Source organism: Cryptosporidium sp. chipmunk genotype I (genome assembly GCF_004936735.1).
Source record: "Cryptosporidium sp. chipmunk genotype I strain 37763 chromosome Unknown contig_17, whole genome shotgun sequence".
In the NCBI taxonomy this organism is placed as follows: domain Eukaryota; phylum Apicomplexa; class Conoidasida; order Eucoccidiorida; family Cryptosporidiidae; genus Cryptosporidium; species Cryptosporidium sp. chipmunk genotype I.
Window position 1 is genome coordinate 373,402 of NW_027125614.1, and position 14,418 is coordinate 387,819.

Here is a 14,418-nt window from a genome sequence, read left to right on the forward strand (position 1 = left end):
TCTAATTGAGGATCTGTCCGAGAGCACTACAAAAAAGGGGCAGAATAGCAAATGAATGCTATTCCAGTTTAAACACAGAAAGTGACAAATAGGGATTCTGTGACAACGAAAATCTAGAAAATGACAATGATCTTTAAGTATTCCAATTTTAATTAATTTTTTTTTCAGCCACCGAACATACTTGCATGTAGCATTTTAAGCATTAGTTTGTTTAATTCACTATGTCTTAATATACCGGCAACCCCACAAATTTGAGACAATATGGCACCCTGTAATCATTATATTAAAATATTGCGCTAAATGAAGTTAATCTTATGTTATCTCTCCTCACACCGGTGTCTCTCAAAAATTCTGATGTTCACGATCACTTTTTCGATTTTACATTAAACAGGCTCGTCTCGGGATATCATATATTTCCGATAACCTAAACCGACTTGAAATCTTAAAACGGGGGGTTTTGGCAATTTACACCTCGTAACTGGTTATGTCTTGTTTTTCTGGACTCAACTGGTTAAATAAACTAAAATTGCTTTAGCCGTGCTAATATTTTAATCTCGCTGGATGCTCACAACCCACCATAATTGGCAGGGTTTAGGTTCGCCCTCTACCAGCAAGTCGTATCTATTCAGATACGTTTTTTTCAATAAACCAATGTATCTCTAAACTATTTAGTGCTTTAGAATTGATTATTCGTTTAGATGAAGTTGAATAGGCTTCTCTGGCTCGATGGTTGAACGCACCTATGCGAAATCCTGTCTTTGACCTTGGCACTCCAGGTTCCACTTAAGTTACATTAGTAATATCGAGTTTGGGAGGCAGCAGTTTGGATTTAGAGAATTTGTTTGCTGCGAAAATATCGGGAAAAAGAAAAAATTTGAAAATAACAATAATCGCGGGGTTTTATTTAGAAATGAATTTTAGTCCAGAAATAGATAAAACGGAAGTTGCATTAACCTTAAGTGTTTAATTTATTATTATTTTAATATGATACAGTTTTTAAAGTATAGTTTTATCAGAAAAAGTTGAAATAGATTGACATGAGTAATCAAGTTGGCTTAATTTATCCTCCCTTTGAATTAAGAACGACAATTGACAAGACTGCCAGCTTTGTGGCAAAAAATGGAGAGGAGTTCGAGTCCAGAATACTTAGTGAGTCAGGAAGCATTAAGTTTGCGTTTTTGAATAAGGACAATCCCTTTCACTTGTACTACAGAAAGAGACTTGAGGATTTTAAAAATGGCGTTTCTATTGATGATAGCGGACCTACGATCCCGAAAGCAATATTAGATATGAATAGTAGGAAGGAGAAACAAGACATTGCAGAAAAAGAGGTATTGATGTTAACATCTTTTGGTGGAAACTTTGGGTTCATGGGGGGAGCTGTTGCAGAGCCTGAAGAACCTAGGAAGGATCAGTATACAGTTTCTCACCCTTTAATTTCAACAAAGGATGAGTCGGTGATAAAAATTACTGCAATGTATTTGGCTAGAAATGGACAGTCATTTTTATCAGAGTTAACTTCTAGGGAAGCAAACAATCCTCAGTTTGACTTTTTGAAACCTGGGCACGCATTGTTTGGATACTTTGCAGACTTAGTAGAGGCTTATTCACTATGTTTAATTCCGAATAAGAATTATCTGAGGGAGATGAAAGATGAATCAGAGGATCTACAGATGGTTTTTAGACGTTGTTACAAGAATAGTCTTTGGAGAAAGAATGAGTTTGAAGTTAACAGCGGTTTATTAGAATTAGAAAACAGGGATCATGTAGACTTAGAATGGGTTGCAGTTAACATTGTTGAGACAGTTGATTTTGATGATTTAAATTTGGATCTCCCTGAACCAGTTGATTTTTCTATGCTTTCGAAGTTAGTTTTAGAGTCCTCTTTAGATATGCTAAATGAAAATGATAGGAGAGATCTTTTAGATGATGAAGCTCAAAGCGAAGGGAAACAGGTTAGTGTTTTAGTTATAGAGAAGAAGGAAACAAATGAGAAGGGAGTTTCTGATGAATTATATAATGCAAGCAATGATAATGCTTTTGAACAAGAAGAATTCAGAAATATTAAGATAATAAAGAACTATGTTAGAGTACCAAAAAAGAGGGGGCTTTTCACTAACGCAGAGGAACAAAAAAAGAAAGGAAAAATGTACAGATGTCCAATTACAGGTCAATTGATTCCAGTTGAGGAGATTTCAAATCATATGAGGATTCTACTACTAGATCCAAAGTGGAAAAAACAGAAGGACCAGTTAGTAGAGAGGGCAAAACAGGAATCTGCTTTCACAGCATCTTCAAACATAGAAGAAAACCTTGTTGCATTTATCTCAAAGCGTCCTGATCTTTTTGGTACGATAGAAGAGGTTGTAGCAGGAACGCATGGTTTTGAGGATATCGGTGAGAAAAGTAAAAGGCAAAAACTTAAGTAGGATATAATTATAGAGCTAGATAGCTAATTTTTTGATGTTCCCCTAACTATTAAATCTTGCAATTCTGAAATAAAATTCTCATTGTTTTCCACTCCGACCACATCAGAAATTGAGTTCATCAGGATATTTTTAAGATTTAAGTCATTTGTTGACCTTTGTAGAACGCAAAGTACCACTGGTTCGGAATTTTTAAGAGCAATAGGTGAGAGCTTAATGGGTACTATTGGAGAGTTTTCTGAGTCCCTCTCAAGTAGATAGTTTGTGAATGCCAGCACGAGCAATCTTGTGATTTGTTTTAAAGAATCTACTTGCCTGGGTACAACCGAAATTGAATTGTAAAGAAGAGCAAGAAATACTACTCCAGTCGAAATTCCCAAAAGGCTTTGAATGGAGTCCTGAGTATAATATTTAAGGAGCGATGAGAGGCTTGGAACTAGAGAAGATGTATCCCTATAATTGTTAGATTGCATCATTCTATTTGCAAGCAGTGCTGTAGTTTCCAATATTTTTGTTCCCAATTTTGCTTTGACCATTAAATCTTCCCTGGTGACATATTTTTCATCGTATGGATCACCCCCTCCATAAATATTCCTCCAATCATCAATAAGTTTGGCGATATCTCCAGAGTATCCAAAGCCATCATGGGGTGCCAACATGTCCTGACCTTGCCTATATCTAAAAGCTCTAGGCACAAGAGCCATTAATGGTGGCAGAATTATAGATGATGATCTGAAAATTTCAATAACTGGCCCAGCACAGGCGATTATAGACTCTAATAAAACGGCCATATAACTCTCACTAATATGGGGCATATGGAATAAACTTAAAACAAAGTGTCTTCCTTTTCTAATATTGAGTATTTTGTTTAAAAGCCAGCGCCTAGCATTCAAGCATGCAATGTTTCTTTCTGCAAAGGAAATCTCAGAAACTTTAAGGTGATCTCCATCTCTATGGTTATTATCTTCCATGCTTGAGACACCAGAAGTGTACTTTGAAAACCCGAATAGAAGCTGAAAAATTAAGTCAATAGTATCTCTCAATTCCTGGTCAAGACGAAGTCTTGCCTGTAAGTGGCCAGTTGGACAATTTTCAATTTCATCATCAAAATAACTAACGTATTGTAAAAGGTCATTCCCTGCTTCTATTATAGAATAAACCAATGGGCCAGGAGCTCGGACTTTATTCTCATCTTGACCTCCAAATTCAGGGGAATTAAAAATATTGCTGTGAAGCACTTCAAAAACTTGCCTTGAAAGTGTTTGATAATGCGAATTTCTTGTTGAAAATGAGCAGTCTCCATTTACAGAGCTCTTTGTTTGTTCCCCATTTTCCCCAACGTTTATTTCATTTCTCATTTCTGGGTTCTCATCCTTAGATAAGTTATGAACCTTAATAAGTTCCCTAGCTCCTCTGACGGTTGAATATGTGGACTTCCCAAATTTACGAATTCTATTGGGATCCTGGTCAGCAATTTGTCCCTCTTTCAATTTGTTTTTTGACTTTTCGTCGGCTTCCTGCCCTGCTTTAGTTTGCGATTTAGATTGATCTTCTGAGGAGTCGCCATTTCCCAAAGGAAGATTGTGTTTACGAGCAAGAAGTCTTCTATTCCATTTAGACGAATATGACTGAATTTCTGGCCTTTCTGCCATTTGTTGAAGCTGAATTCTCAAAATCATGTCAAAATCTCTTGAAACCATTAGATTATTGTTTCTTGAGGGGTCGTTTGAAATACCGGAGTAATTCCAATTTGGTGGAGATAATAAGTTACACGAAATAATTTCAGATATATGAGCTTTTGTCAGGGGAGAAATGTAACTACTAAGAGGAATTTCAGGAACTTGTTCCGGTTCCTTAGTGATATCTTGATCATGATTTGCAATATCATAATGGCCTCCTCTATGCCCTCTGCTTCCAGAATAGCCTCTATCGTCACTTCTTTTTGTAGATGAGTGTTGATTAATTGCGTTTCTTTGCTTTTGTTGAAAAGTTGATCCATGCTGACCTTTGTTGTGTGAATAACCTGAATGTACTCGATTACGTCTCACATTATTATGTTCGGTCTCATGATCTGCATAATTCTGTTGATTATGTTCTTCATGAATCGTAGTTGGTCCTTGCTCTCTGAAAAAATCTTGACTCATCATCGCTGCCTCTATCTCCTCTACAGTTAGAGGCGTTTTTGACTTCATCAACTCCTCAAGCCTTTTCCTTTGGCTGTTTCCTTTTCCTTCCTGGTATTCTTTCTTCATCTCAAAATGATTCAGGGTAATTGATGGAACCCAGTCATCACCTACTTCACCCACTTGAAATGTCTCATCATTATGACGATCATCATCCAAAAGTTCGCTCTCATTAATTTCAGAATAATAGTAGCCTTCCATTTTGATCAAAAACTTTCTATTAAAATGGAATTTGCTAAAAATAGCAAGTTAATCTCGCTTAGAATTAACTTATGCTACTCAAATTTCCTCTAAATTCAAATAGAAAATTATTCCTATTATAGAATAATTCACAGTAGAAAGTTTGTACTTAAATATTAGCGCCTAATAACTGATAATAAAAAACACAAAGCATTTAATAATTATATTTTCAAATAACGAAGTATTTAAGAAACCTAGATTTAAGACCTTTTCTGCTCATTTTTTCCAAAACTCAAAATGATCTCCGAAACCTTTGGGTTATTTGTGGTTATAGACCTCAAAGAAAAAATTGCAGCTTCTCTTATTAAAGGGTGACTCTCATCAACAATTGTTGTACATTCAATTAACATGCTAATTCCTTTATGCAGAGTTAATTTGTCTCTAAATTATGTTGAAAACTTACCATCTTGAATTAGAGTGAATAAATCTTGGAGTTGAATATTTCCATAGTAAATTGTAGAAATTGCTTGAATAATAGAAGCCATAGAAATTTCCTCACTGATTAGTTTCCATGTAGCTTTTATTTCTTCATCTCTGGTACTATTGGAATCAATTAAAAATCTCCTGAATTTTAACATAATTCTCAGCAAGTCTGCAAAACTTATAATGACTTTACAAAAGAAATCAATATTACTTTCATCTTTGGGAGTGCTAATTCTTAAAACTGAAATCCATCCTTTAATATTACCAAACTTTGATATGCTGAACTCTGCTAAATTTTTATTTTTCACTTTTGAAAAACAATTTTCAATTTGAAGATTGATGAACTTGTTTAAGTAGGAAATTCCTGCTTCTAATTCTAAAAGAATTGCATCAAAGATACCATCTAAAACAAAAATTTGAGATATTATATTTTTATCAATTGATTCCTGTAGATCTTGTTTAAGGTTAGAATTAGTTTCTATTTCTACGCAAATCTCAAGCAAAATGTCTCTGAATTCGTATTCTGTTATTATTGAATTTGAAAGGAGTTTCTGAAGAATGAAAATTTCCTTTGTTATTTTCGCATCTGATATATTTGTACTATTGTTTTCTAACATTGATAATTTAACAAAAGGTTCTTGCATTGTTAGATAAATAAGTGAAGCGTCACATTCGATAGTGGATTCTTCGGAATGTTTATAAAAATATAAATCACGAAATGTATATGGATTTTCAGATAACAAATGCTTGAAAAAAAAGTATATCCATTCCGATGATTTTAAATTCCCAACACTAGCATGTTTAAGTGCGTTAAAATGCATCGAGATTGCAACGATAATAAAGCATCCAAATAGCTCCTTTTTACCTATAATCTCATTGAAAGTAACTGGCCTGTTTTTAATCAAATTATAAATAAGATGAAACGAACATGCAACAGCAGATTCCTCGATTTTAATTCCTTGTAGATGCCCTAGAGCCAAAGAAATAAGCTCAAACAAATATATATTAATGCAACCAAATGGATATATGACTTTGAAAATGTATTCCTGAAATTTGGTGAATTAGATAAGAGCTAACTATTTCAGTTACTTACTTGGCGATCGGTGTCAGTGTCAACAGAAATATTTGCCAATACCTGAAAAAACCTGCAACTGAGAAGCAAAAACTCTTTAAAATAATCAATATTGTAGGAAAAATCCTCTGGGGATTGATCTTCCAAAACTTTTAAAATTTCATATGAAATTAGGTTAAATAGTCCCATATTTTCTTTGGCTCCGAATTTAATATATATAAAATAGCTCAAATTTTTGAATATCTTTGAATTAGAAATTATCCTTCTATTTTCAAGAGAAACAGTTGAAACATTTCTGAGTAACCCCAGCAAAACTGAAAATTCGGATAAAAGCTTTAATTCATCGGAAGTGAAGCCCTTTGGTTGAAAAGATTCTAGAATAATTTCAGAAAGCTCCAATATAGTTGCTAATTTTCCCGAACATTGACACAATTTAGCCTTATCATTAGCAGAATTCTAAACAAAATAGTAATAAATATTGATTATCAATAGGTGAATAATTTGTGCTTGATTGAATATCTTACCTTTAATATTTCCCTTAATAGATAAAATGAATCACCATCTTTTTTTCCAAAATAGTGTCTCAAATCTTCTATATAGTCACAATATTTCTTTCTCATGTTTAAATCTATTCCAATTAGTTTTTTCGAGCCAAATGTGTACTTTCTGACTGATAATCTTAATTTGGTTCGGTACTACGGATCTTAAAAAACTGGCGCCAAACATTAGAAATTTAACACGATAAATGCGCAAACGCGAAAGTAAAAAAGTCAATATTGGTTTAGAGGTCTTAAAAGTTAGCAATTAATTTGTCAAAGATAAACATTAAAAAATTCTTGTTTCTAAACTTAGAAATGAAGGATATTCTAGTAATTTGTGGTCCAAGTGGAGTGGGAAAAGGAACTTTGATTTCCCACCTTATGCAAGAATTTCCTGACAAATTCGGGTTTTCAATTTCTCATACAAGTAGAAACCCAAGGGGAGAAGAGTCTAATGGAGTGGAATATTACTTTTGCTCAAACGAGGAATTTAAAAGCATAATATCTAAGGATGGTTTTGTCGAGTATGCTGAAGTACATAAATATTTCTATGGAACTTCTAAACAAGCGATAGAAGACATTATTAATCAAGGAAAAATCTGTTTAATTGATATCGATATTCAGGGGGTTGAGCAAATCCAAAAATCATCATTTGGAGATAGAGCATATTACATTGGAATTCTTCCAAAGTCTCGAATAGACTTAGAGGAGAGACTACGAAAGAGAAAAACAGACTCAGACCAGGAAATTCAAACTAGGTTGCAAAATTCTGTTAAGGAAATTGAAAGGATTAATCTTAATCCAAAAATTCATAAGTTGGTGAATGACGATTTACAAACTGCATGTAATGAGATTGTTACGCTAGTTAAATCATATTGGAAAGATATTTTTCAATAATTTATTACTGATTTATTGTATGCCGGTATTTTATCTGCTTATATAAAGTTTTATTCCCGCTGCAACAAGCAAAAACAGATTTAATTCGAATTAATTTGCTAGTACAAGATAAAAACTCGAAATTAATTAGTTATGCGTTCACTTCCTTTTTACTTAATCTTTTTTTTGTACCCAGTTTCAACTTTATTGGGGGAGCCGAGTGATTCATTTTGGAAGATGAAGGCTAGTTTGGTACTTACCACCGATGTTAGATTTGAAGGAGCTCAATTATGTACTTTAATGGAAGATGAACTTATGGAAAATGCTGAAGGTGGTGATATAACTCATAAAATGAATAATAGTCTGGGCCGAGATTTAAATTCAAATAATTTGATAGAGCTGGTAGTTACGAATTCAGAGCAAGAGGAAGTTACCCTCTTTGTTACCGAGGCTGTTTATAATTTGATTTATAGGAAGCCAGATTTGAGGAAAAACCCAAATACATTTCATAGAGCAAAGACAACTGCAAGTACAGATGGGTATCAAAATAATATTACATATTTAGGCGAAGTAGAATCAATGAAAAAAGTCATCTACATTAAAAAATATGATTCATTTGAAAGGGCGGGTAAAAATGTGCCAGTCATTCAGGCATTTAATTATTCACATATTCAGTTTTCCACTAATTCAAGTTCTGGACCAGTTTCTACGGTAAACACTTATAACTTTACAAATAGTTCTGAAAGCGAGTAATTTTTTAAATACAACAGTTTCATCGATTTTACGAATATACTTTATAAATTGACTTATTTAAGCTAAATTATAATTCAATCCATAAAGTATACAAGGTTTTTTTTTATTTGTGCTATTCTTTGAGTCTTTAATTTCATGCATATTATTGTGTAGAACGGTTTATCAGGGAATTCTAAGAATTGAATTTTAATATTACATTGATAGGCTCGCTATTTTAAAAATAATTTAATGTTTATCAAAAAAAGACATAATTTTAGCTATTAACAATAGTATAAAAAGAAAAATTGTGTAGTTTTGTCATTAACTCATCTAATTTAGTTGTTCACAGTATTTTGTAACTTGGCTTAATTCCTATTGCAAATGATCCACCGACTCTAAGTTATCATTCAAGTTGTCACCAAACTCTGTACTTGATCCATAATTAAATTTAGAGCTATCAATTACAGCTTTTCTAAAGTTTCTGTCTAGGTGAGTTATAGCTGTTGTGTGAGGTCTTTGTAACTCCTTAACTTTGCTGCTTTTTTTAGAATTAGCCATTTCATCTTCAGAAATAAAGTTAGATGAGTCAACTATGATTTTTCTCTTAAATGCGGTAGGTGTTCTCTTTAGATCAGCTTCAACTTGGTCTCTTTTATCAATAGCGTGTGCAATTCTCCTTATTTCAGCCTAAAATTAAAATTTTAAAGTGAAAGCTAGTGTGTTACAATAATAAACTTACCTCTCTACTTAATTTATCTGTCTTTTTAATAAACTCAGGATACATCGACTTTTCATACTTTCTCAATTTTTGAACCTCTTCATCCGAAACTTCAACCTTGCCAACTTTTTTATCTGGGGATTTTAATTTTATATTTGGAATATCTGATGATCTATCTAATGGCAATAATTGAAGTTTAAATTTACGACGACCATGATCATCATACTCTTCTCGAAGCATCTTCTCTCTTTGTTCCATTTCCCATTTCGCCAATTCGTCTTCATTTGCAGATATAGGTGGAAGCTCTTTAATTAGAACATGCCTCCTCACTATCCTAGGATCAAGAGGATCTTCAAAGCTACTTTTCATCCTCTCAGCTTCTATTAATTCGTTTCGGATTGAATTAAGAGTATGTTCAAAATCACCCATATTAGGTAATATTCCTGAGGAGGATAAAATAATTAATTCTTCTATTGGAACTCCTTTGATATCGGGAATATCTTCAAACTTTAATTGTGGAAACAGTTGCCTAGAAAGATGGATATTAAAAAGTTGAGAATCTTCTGGAATTGGAACATCCTCTTTTTTAAACATTTCTTCCGTGAATTCTAATCTCTGTTTAAGATCTAGATTCATATTTTTATTTTCATTACTATTAAGAGCTTCTCTGATTACTTTAGGGGAAATGTATTTGTTCGGAGAGAAGGTAATCATTGGAAACTCGTAATCGTATTCATTAGACCATTCGATGATTGCGCTCTTAAGATCTGAGAGAAACTTTTGTTTTGCTTTTTTGGATTTCCTCCTAAAAAAAATATTTTTAAAACCCTTTGAAATTGATCTGGTCAGTGAGAAAGGTCTGTCTTTAACCGTGAGTAAATCTCTTCTTTCTGCAATTAGTATTTTAACGTCTTTCTTCGAAAACGGATGTATTGAAATTAGATCTTTTAACTATAAAAGTATTATTATTGAAAAGTAATGGACTAATTGTACTCACCCCAGGTTCTAGTATATTTGAGTGATCTAGAGGTAATATACTCAAAATATTCTTAGTATTTGAATCCAATTCAAAAAAGTGAGCTAAGTTTTCAGGAGGATTAACTCTATCACACTCATAATTGAAGTTTGGAAAATCTCCCCAGAAGTACTCCTCGACAATATCTCTAATTCCATCGGGAGTATACCCTAATGGCATATCTAATACTGCCATACTTTCATCATTTAGTGGGTCATTAATTCCTTTTTTTATATTTCTGAATGGAGACCCTGCTGTTTCAAACATATGTTGTGCTTCTTGAGAAGCTTCAATAACTTGAAATGAGAGTAAAATTGAAATTAAATGATTTATAAACAACTTACACTCCAACTCCTGATTATGCTTTAACTGTCTGGATTTCATTTCTGACAAATCTATATCACTCTGTTGATATCCTTTAAGTTCAGGATGATTGCGAATTGCTATTTTTCTCGGTTTACCAATTTCATATGGGTGTTTCAATATTCTTTCTTCCCCAGGCTCATTCTAATATAAATTTCGTAGTTAGTTCCTTGATTTTTAATGAAAAAACTTACTTTTTTATAAATTTGCGTGTCATCCCATACTTCAATCTGATCTTCTTCTGGTTCCACTAAAGAAAATTCATGTTTCTCCATGTTTTCTTTAATCTTTTCTTTCCTAAATGCATTTTCATTTGCAATTCTATTTTTTTCTCTTTCTCTGAAATCTTCATTTTCTAGAATTTCCTGAATTGATGAAAGTAATCATTAATACATCGTGGGTTTGTGTTTACTTACAAATCTTATATCTCTATTTCGTGAGTCATTAATAACTTGGATTCCTTTGTTTTCAGCTGGATTCAATATTGAAGATACACGATCAAAAGATCTTTTGGACGAGTTTGAGTTAAGAGCCTTGGAAATATATTTTTTTTGATTCTTTGCAGGAAAGATTTTAAATTGTCTTTGCTGTAAATTTAAAGTTGGACTGATTATTTTTAAAGTCCTATGTTGCTCACTAGATTGTTGATTATTTCCTTTGTTTAGTGGTTTTGATGTATTAAATTTTTTAAGTAGTGAGAAAAATTGTGATTTTCCTGAAGTAGTTTGATCAATCTTAGAAATAGAGTTCGATTGTTTTACATAATCATTTATATTTTGATTATCCTCATGTTCAAGTCTGAGATCAGATTCTTCTAATAAATGAAGATCGTTAGGGCTAGACTTGAAAACATCGTATAGACCTTTTTCTTGGATAGAATGCCCACTTATTTCATTACAACATATTAATCCTAATTTTTGGAGTATAATATTACTATTAATAAAGTTACTTAACTTACCGAGTATGTATAGTAGAGCCAACAAGGGAATTCTATAATTCATATTTTTGAAGATACCAGACTATATACACATTATTTTCAGGTTGTTTTCTACTTTACAATTTCACTTCACTAGCCAACACATGCATAAATCTAACAATCAATAGCCCGCCGTAGCGCCAATGTAATAGTGGCATGCTTTTTGATTTTACAACCCAACAAAAGATTGAACATAGCGAGTATATAAAACAAGCACAGAAAGATTTGAATAAATAAGGCTATTATATAGGTTAGAAATAACTTCACAGAATTATACTTTAGCGGAAATAATTAAGTAAACAATACTATGAATATTTTCTGAAATGGATGAAAAATTAGACTTAAAGTCCAGATATGAAAAGCTAAGAAAAAAATATGCCCAGCTAAAGCAGCAAACAGTAGTTTTGAAAGAGTCACTGGAAACTAAAGAGAATGAATATGAATATCTAAAAAGTAGTTTTGAGGAACTGGAAAACAAGCACAGAGAATGTATTGCAAGCCTTGATGCTTCGCAATATAAAGAAACACAACTAAAAAGAGAAATAGAGGAAATAGTGTGCCAACTGGAACAGTTTAAATCATATGAGAGCATAAGGCAGGAACAACAAACTGGTCAAAGTGGTAAAACAGGGCAAGGGATTTTAACAGGGTTAATTCCGATGAATGGTGTGATAATGAACTTCCAAAAAAATGAAAAGTTGGAAGAGAAAGTTGCAGTCCTTCAAGAAGAACTAGATTTAAAGATTATAGAAAATGAGCAGTTACACATCAAAGAATTTGATTTGAAAAGACAACATCAAAAAGCAATAGAAGAACATCTTGCTAATAATGTAAAACTTAAAAATGAAATAGATAATTTGAATTTAGAGATTGGTAAATTAAAACTAAGGACGGGAAACGAAGATGATATTAAAAATGAAATTAAACAGCTTAAAGAAAAAGATAGGGTTAATAAACAGAAGATTACGGAGTTACTTGAAAGCAACAGTCAGAATAAAAATAATTTAAATGACAAGCTAAATAATATAAGAAAGCTGGTTCCTCGTGTCAATCTTTTACAACTAGAAGAGGAACATTCTTCTTGGATGAATATTTGTAAACAGAAGAATTGTTTTAATTTTCTAAAGTTAGAGTCTCTAGTTTCTGAACTCCTCAAAAGGATATTAGTTTTTGTTGAAAACTGGAGTAAGCATATTAATTGCTACATAACAAAACTCTCTTTCCAAGATAACATTATCGACCGTATTTACAAAAAAATACTGGTTATTCTTAGAGAAGGGAATAAAAATCTAATAGATTTTTCTGGAGTAATTTTTCAAAACGAATTTATTTTGGAGCAGAATATTGCTGACCAGACATTGAGTTGCAGTACAGAAGATAAAAATAAATTTAATAGCCTCGAGATTAAGGATATATTAGTTGAAAAGTCAATGAACGGAATGAAGTCAATTCAAAGTGCACTTAGCTTACAAATCGTTGCGCTAAAAATGGAATTTCATAGATTATCCGAATCAAAGATATCAGTTGAGTCTCAAAATAAAAGCAAAAAAGCTTTAACGAAATTATTCATTAATATTAGAAATTTAAGAAAGTATTTTCCCAAAGTCAATTGCCTTTTTAGCTTTGCTTTAAATCTTGGAAGAAAGCCGGACTTGATGTATACACACACTTTATGGACAAATTCATTTCATATTGCGTTCTTAGAACTGAGAAGAGATATAAAAGATCACTTAGACAAGTTTTGTGTTGAAATTGAGGAAAAAAAGCAATTTTTTGATTTCGTGAAAAGAATACTCATGGAAGATGTCACTTTACAGGATGAAAATATGTCGCTAAGTGATTCATTTATCAGATCTCACAAAAAAATCATTGACTTGGAGTCTATGAGGAAGATTTTACACACAAAAACATATTCAAAGATTAAAAATAATATTGAGCTAATTTCAGCTGAATTGAAAGATGCGTGTAAGGTTTTTGATTTGCTTTTTTTATCAGACAATATCGCTCATCCATTCTTCAATAAGGTCTCGAAAGACGTAAAAAACTCTTTCTATAATTCTATAGTTGAAATATCTCGCTTAGTTGATGAAAACAAAGAATCTTTTGTGGTGTTGGTTTCTTCACTTTATCAACATCCATCAAGTATTTGCCAAAACACTAATAATTTCAATGAACTACAGATTAATATGAGAGAAGCAAAAAGCAAACTCGAAGCTGCACCTCCGAAGATTACTCTTCCCGAATTGAATATTTTAAATAAAAGAATAGAGCAACTTGAAGAAAGTAAAAATGAACAACTAAAAACGATAAATAATTTAATGAACCAACTTAATTCTGCAAATGAATCTTCAAACTTAAATAATCATAAATTAGATTTTAATGATTTGTCATCAACGGAGGTAATTTTTCTTAATTCAAGTTCGGAACCTAGTAAATCATCAGAATTGAAGAAATTAAAATGTGGGAACCAACCCCAGAAATATATCCACGAAGTTTTTGAATCTCAACTTAGGGAAGCAAATGAAACGCTCGAAAATACTGTGACTAGGCTGCAACAAAGAATTAACGATCTAAATGATGATATTGAAGTAACTAGGCAGTCTTATGATGAGCAAATATCTTTATTAAGCCAACATATCTGTTCGTTGTCTGAAAAACTTGCACTAACGGACGCATCTACATTATCATCTTTTAACCAAGAAATACTTTGTTATTCCTGTGAAAGCTGGTCCACACTCGATTTAATTTTGAATAAAACGAAGGGGGCGTGTCAAAAATGTAAAACCAAATTACTAAGATTAAAATAAGTTTTAATTAGATCCCCAGAGCAATTAACATTAATGTATAGAATTATT

At 32.3% G+C, this 14,418-nt stretch overlaps 7 protein-coding genes across 7 annotated transcripts; 4 read left to right on the forward strand and 3 right to left on the reverse strand.

Moving 5' to 3' along the window:
• Positions 1–1,037: 1,037 nt before the first annotated feature.
• On the forward strand, positions 1,038–2,429 carry ELE39_001097 (Pre-mRNA splicing factor 2xSWAP domain; the record flags this gene model as incomplete). Its single annotated transcript, XM_067344136.1, has 1 exon — positions 1,038–2,429. One exon carries the CDS (start codon positions 1,038–1,040, stop codon positions 2,427–2,429), a length of 1,392 nt encoding a protein of 463 aa, XP_067200174.1.
• Positions 2,430–2,452: 23 nt separating this feature from the next.
• ELE39_001098 (uncharacterized protein) lies at positions 2,453–4,810 on the reverse strand (the record flags this gene model as incomplete). Its single annotated transcript, XM_067344137.1, has 1 exon — positions 2,453–4,810. The coding sequence occupies one exon, from the start codon at positions 4,808–4,810 to the stop codon at positions 2,453–2,455; it is 2,358 nt and encodes a 785-aa protein (XP_067200175.1).
• Positions 4,811–5,049: 239 nt separating this feature from the next.
• ELE39_001099 (uncharacterized protein) lies at positions 5,050–6,964 on the reverse strand (the record flags this gene model as incomplete). The annotated part of the gene is made up of 4 exons (XM_067344138.1): positions 5,050–5,228; positions 5,253–6,318; positions 6,366–6,800; positions 6,869–6,964. 4 exons carry the CDS (start codon positions 6,962–6,964, stop codon positions 5,050–5,052), a joined length of 1,776 nt encoding a protein of 591 aa, XP_067200176.1.
• Positions 6,965–7,198: 234 nt separating this feature from the next.
• ELE39_001100 (guanylate kinase) lies at positions 7,199–7,780 on the forward strand (the record flags this gene model as incomplete). Its single annotated transcript, XM_067344139.1, has 1 exon — positions 7,199–7,780. The coding sequence occupies one exon, from the start codon at positions 7,199–7,201 to the stop codon at positions 7,778–7,780; it is 582 nt and encodes a 193-aa protein (XP_067200177.1).
• A 216-nt stretch (positions 7,781–7,996) lies between these two features.
• ELE39_001101 (uncharacterized protein) lies at positions 7,997–8,512 on the forward strand (the record flags this gene model as incomplete). The annotated part of the gene is made up of 1 exon (XM_067344140.1): positions 7,997–8,512. The coding sequence occupies one exon, from the start codon at positions 7,997–7,999 to the stop codon at positions 8,510–8,512; it is 516 nt and encodes a 171-aa protein (XP_067200178.1).
• A 351-nt stretch (positions 8,513–8,863) lies between these two features.
• ELE39_001102 (uncharacterized protein) lies at positions 8,864–11,588 on the reverse strand (the record flags this gene model as incomplete). Its single annotated transcript, XM_067344141.1, has 5 exons — positions 8,864–9,178; positions 9,231–10,160; positions 10,207–10,731; positions 10,782–10,952; positions 11,004–11,588. 5 exons carry the CDS (start codon positions 11,586–11,588, stop codon positions 8,864–8,866), a joined length of 2,526 nt encoding a protein of 841 aa, XP_067200179.1.
• A 298-nt stretch (positions 11,589–11,886) lies between these two features.
• ELE39_001103 (uncharacterized protein) lies at positions 11,887–14,370 on the forward strand (the record flags this gene model as incomplete). The annotated part of the gene is made up of 1 exon (XM_067344142.1): positions 11,887–14,370. One exon carries the CDS (start codon positions 11,887–11,889, stop codon positions 14,368–14,370), a length of 2,484 nt encoding a protein of 827 aa, XP_067200180.1.
• Between the last annotated feature and the right edge of the window lie 48 nt (positions 14,371–14,418).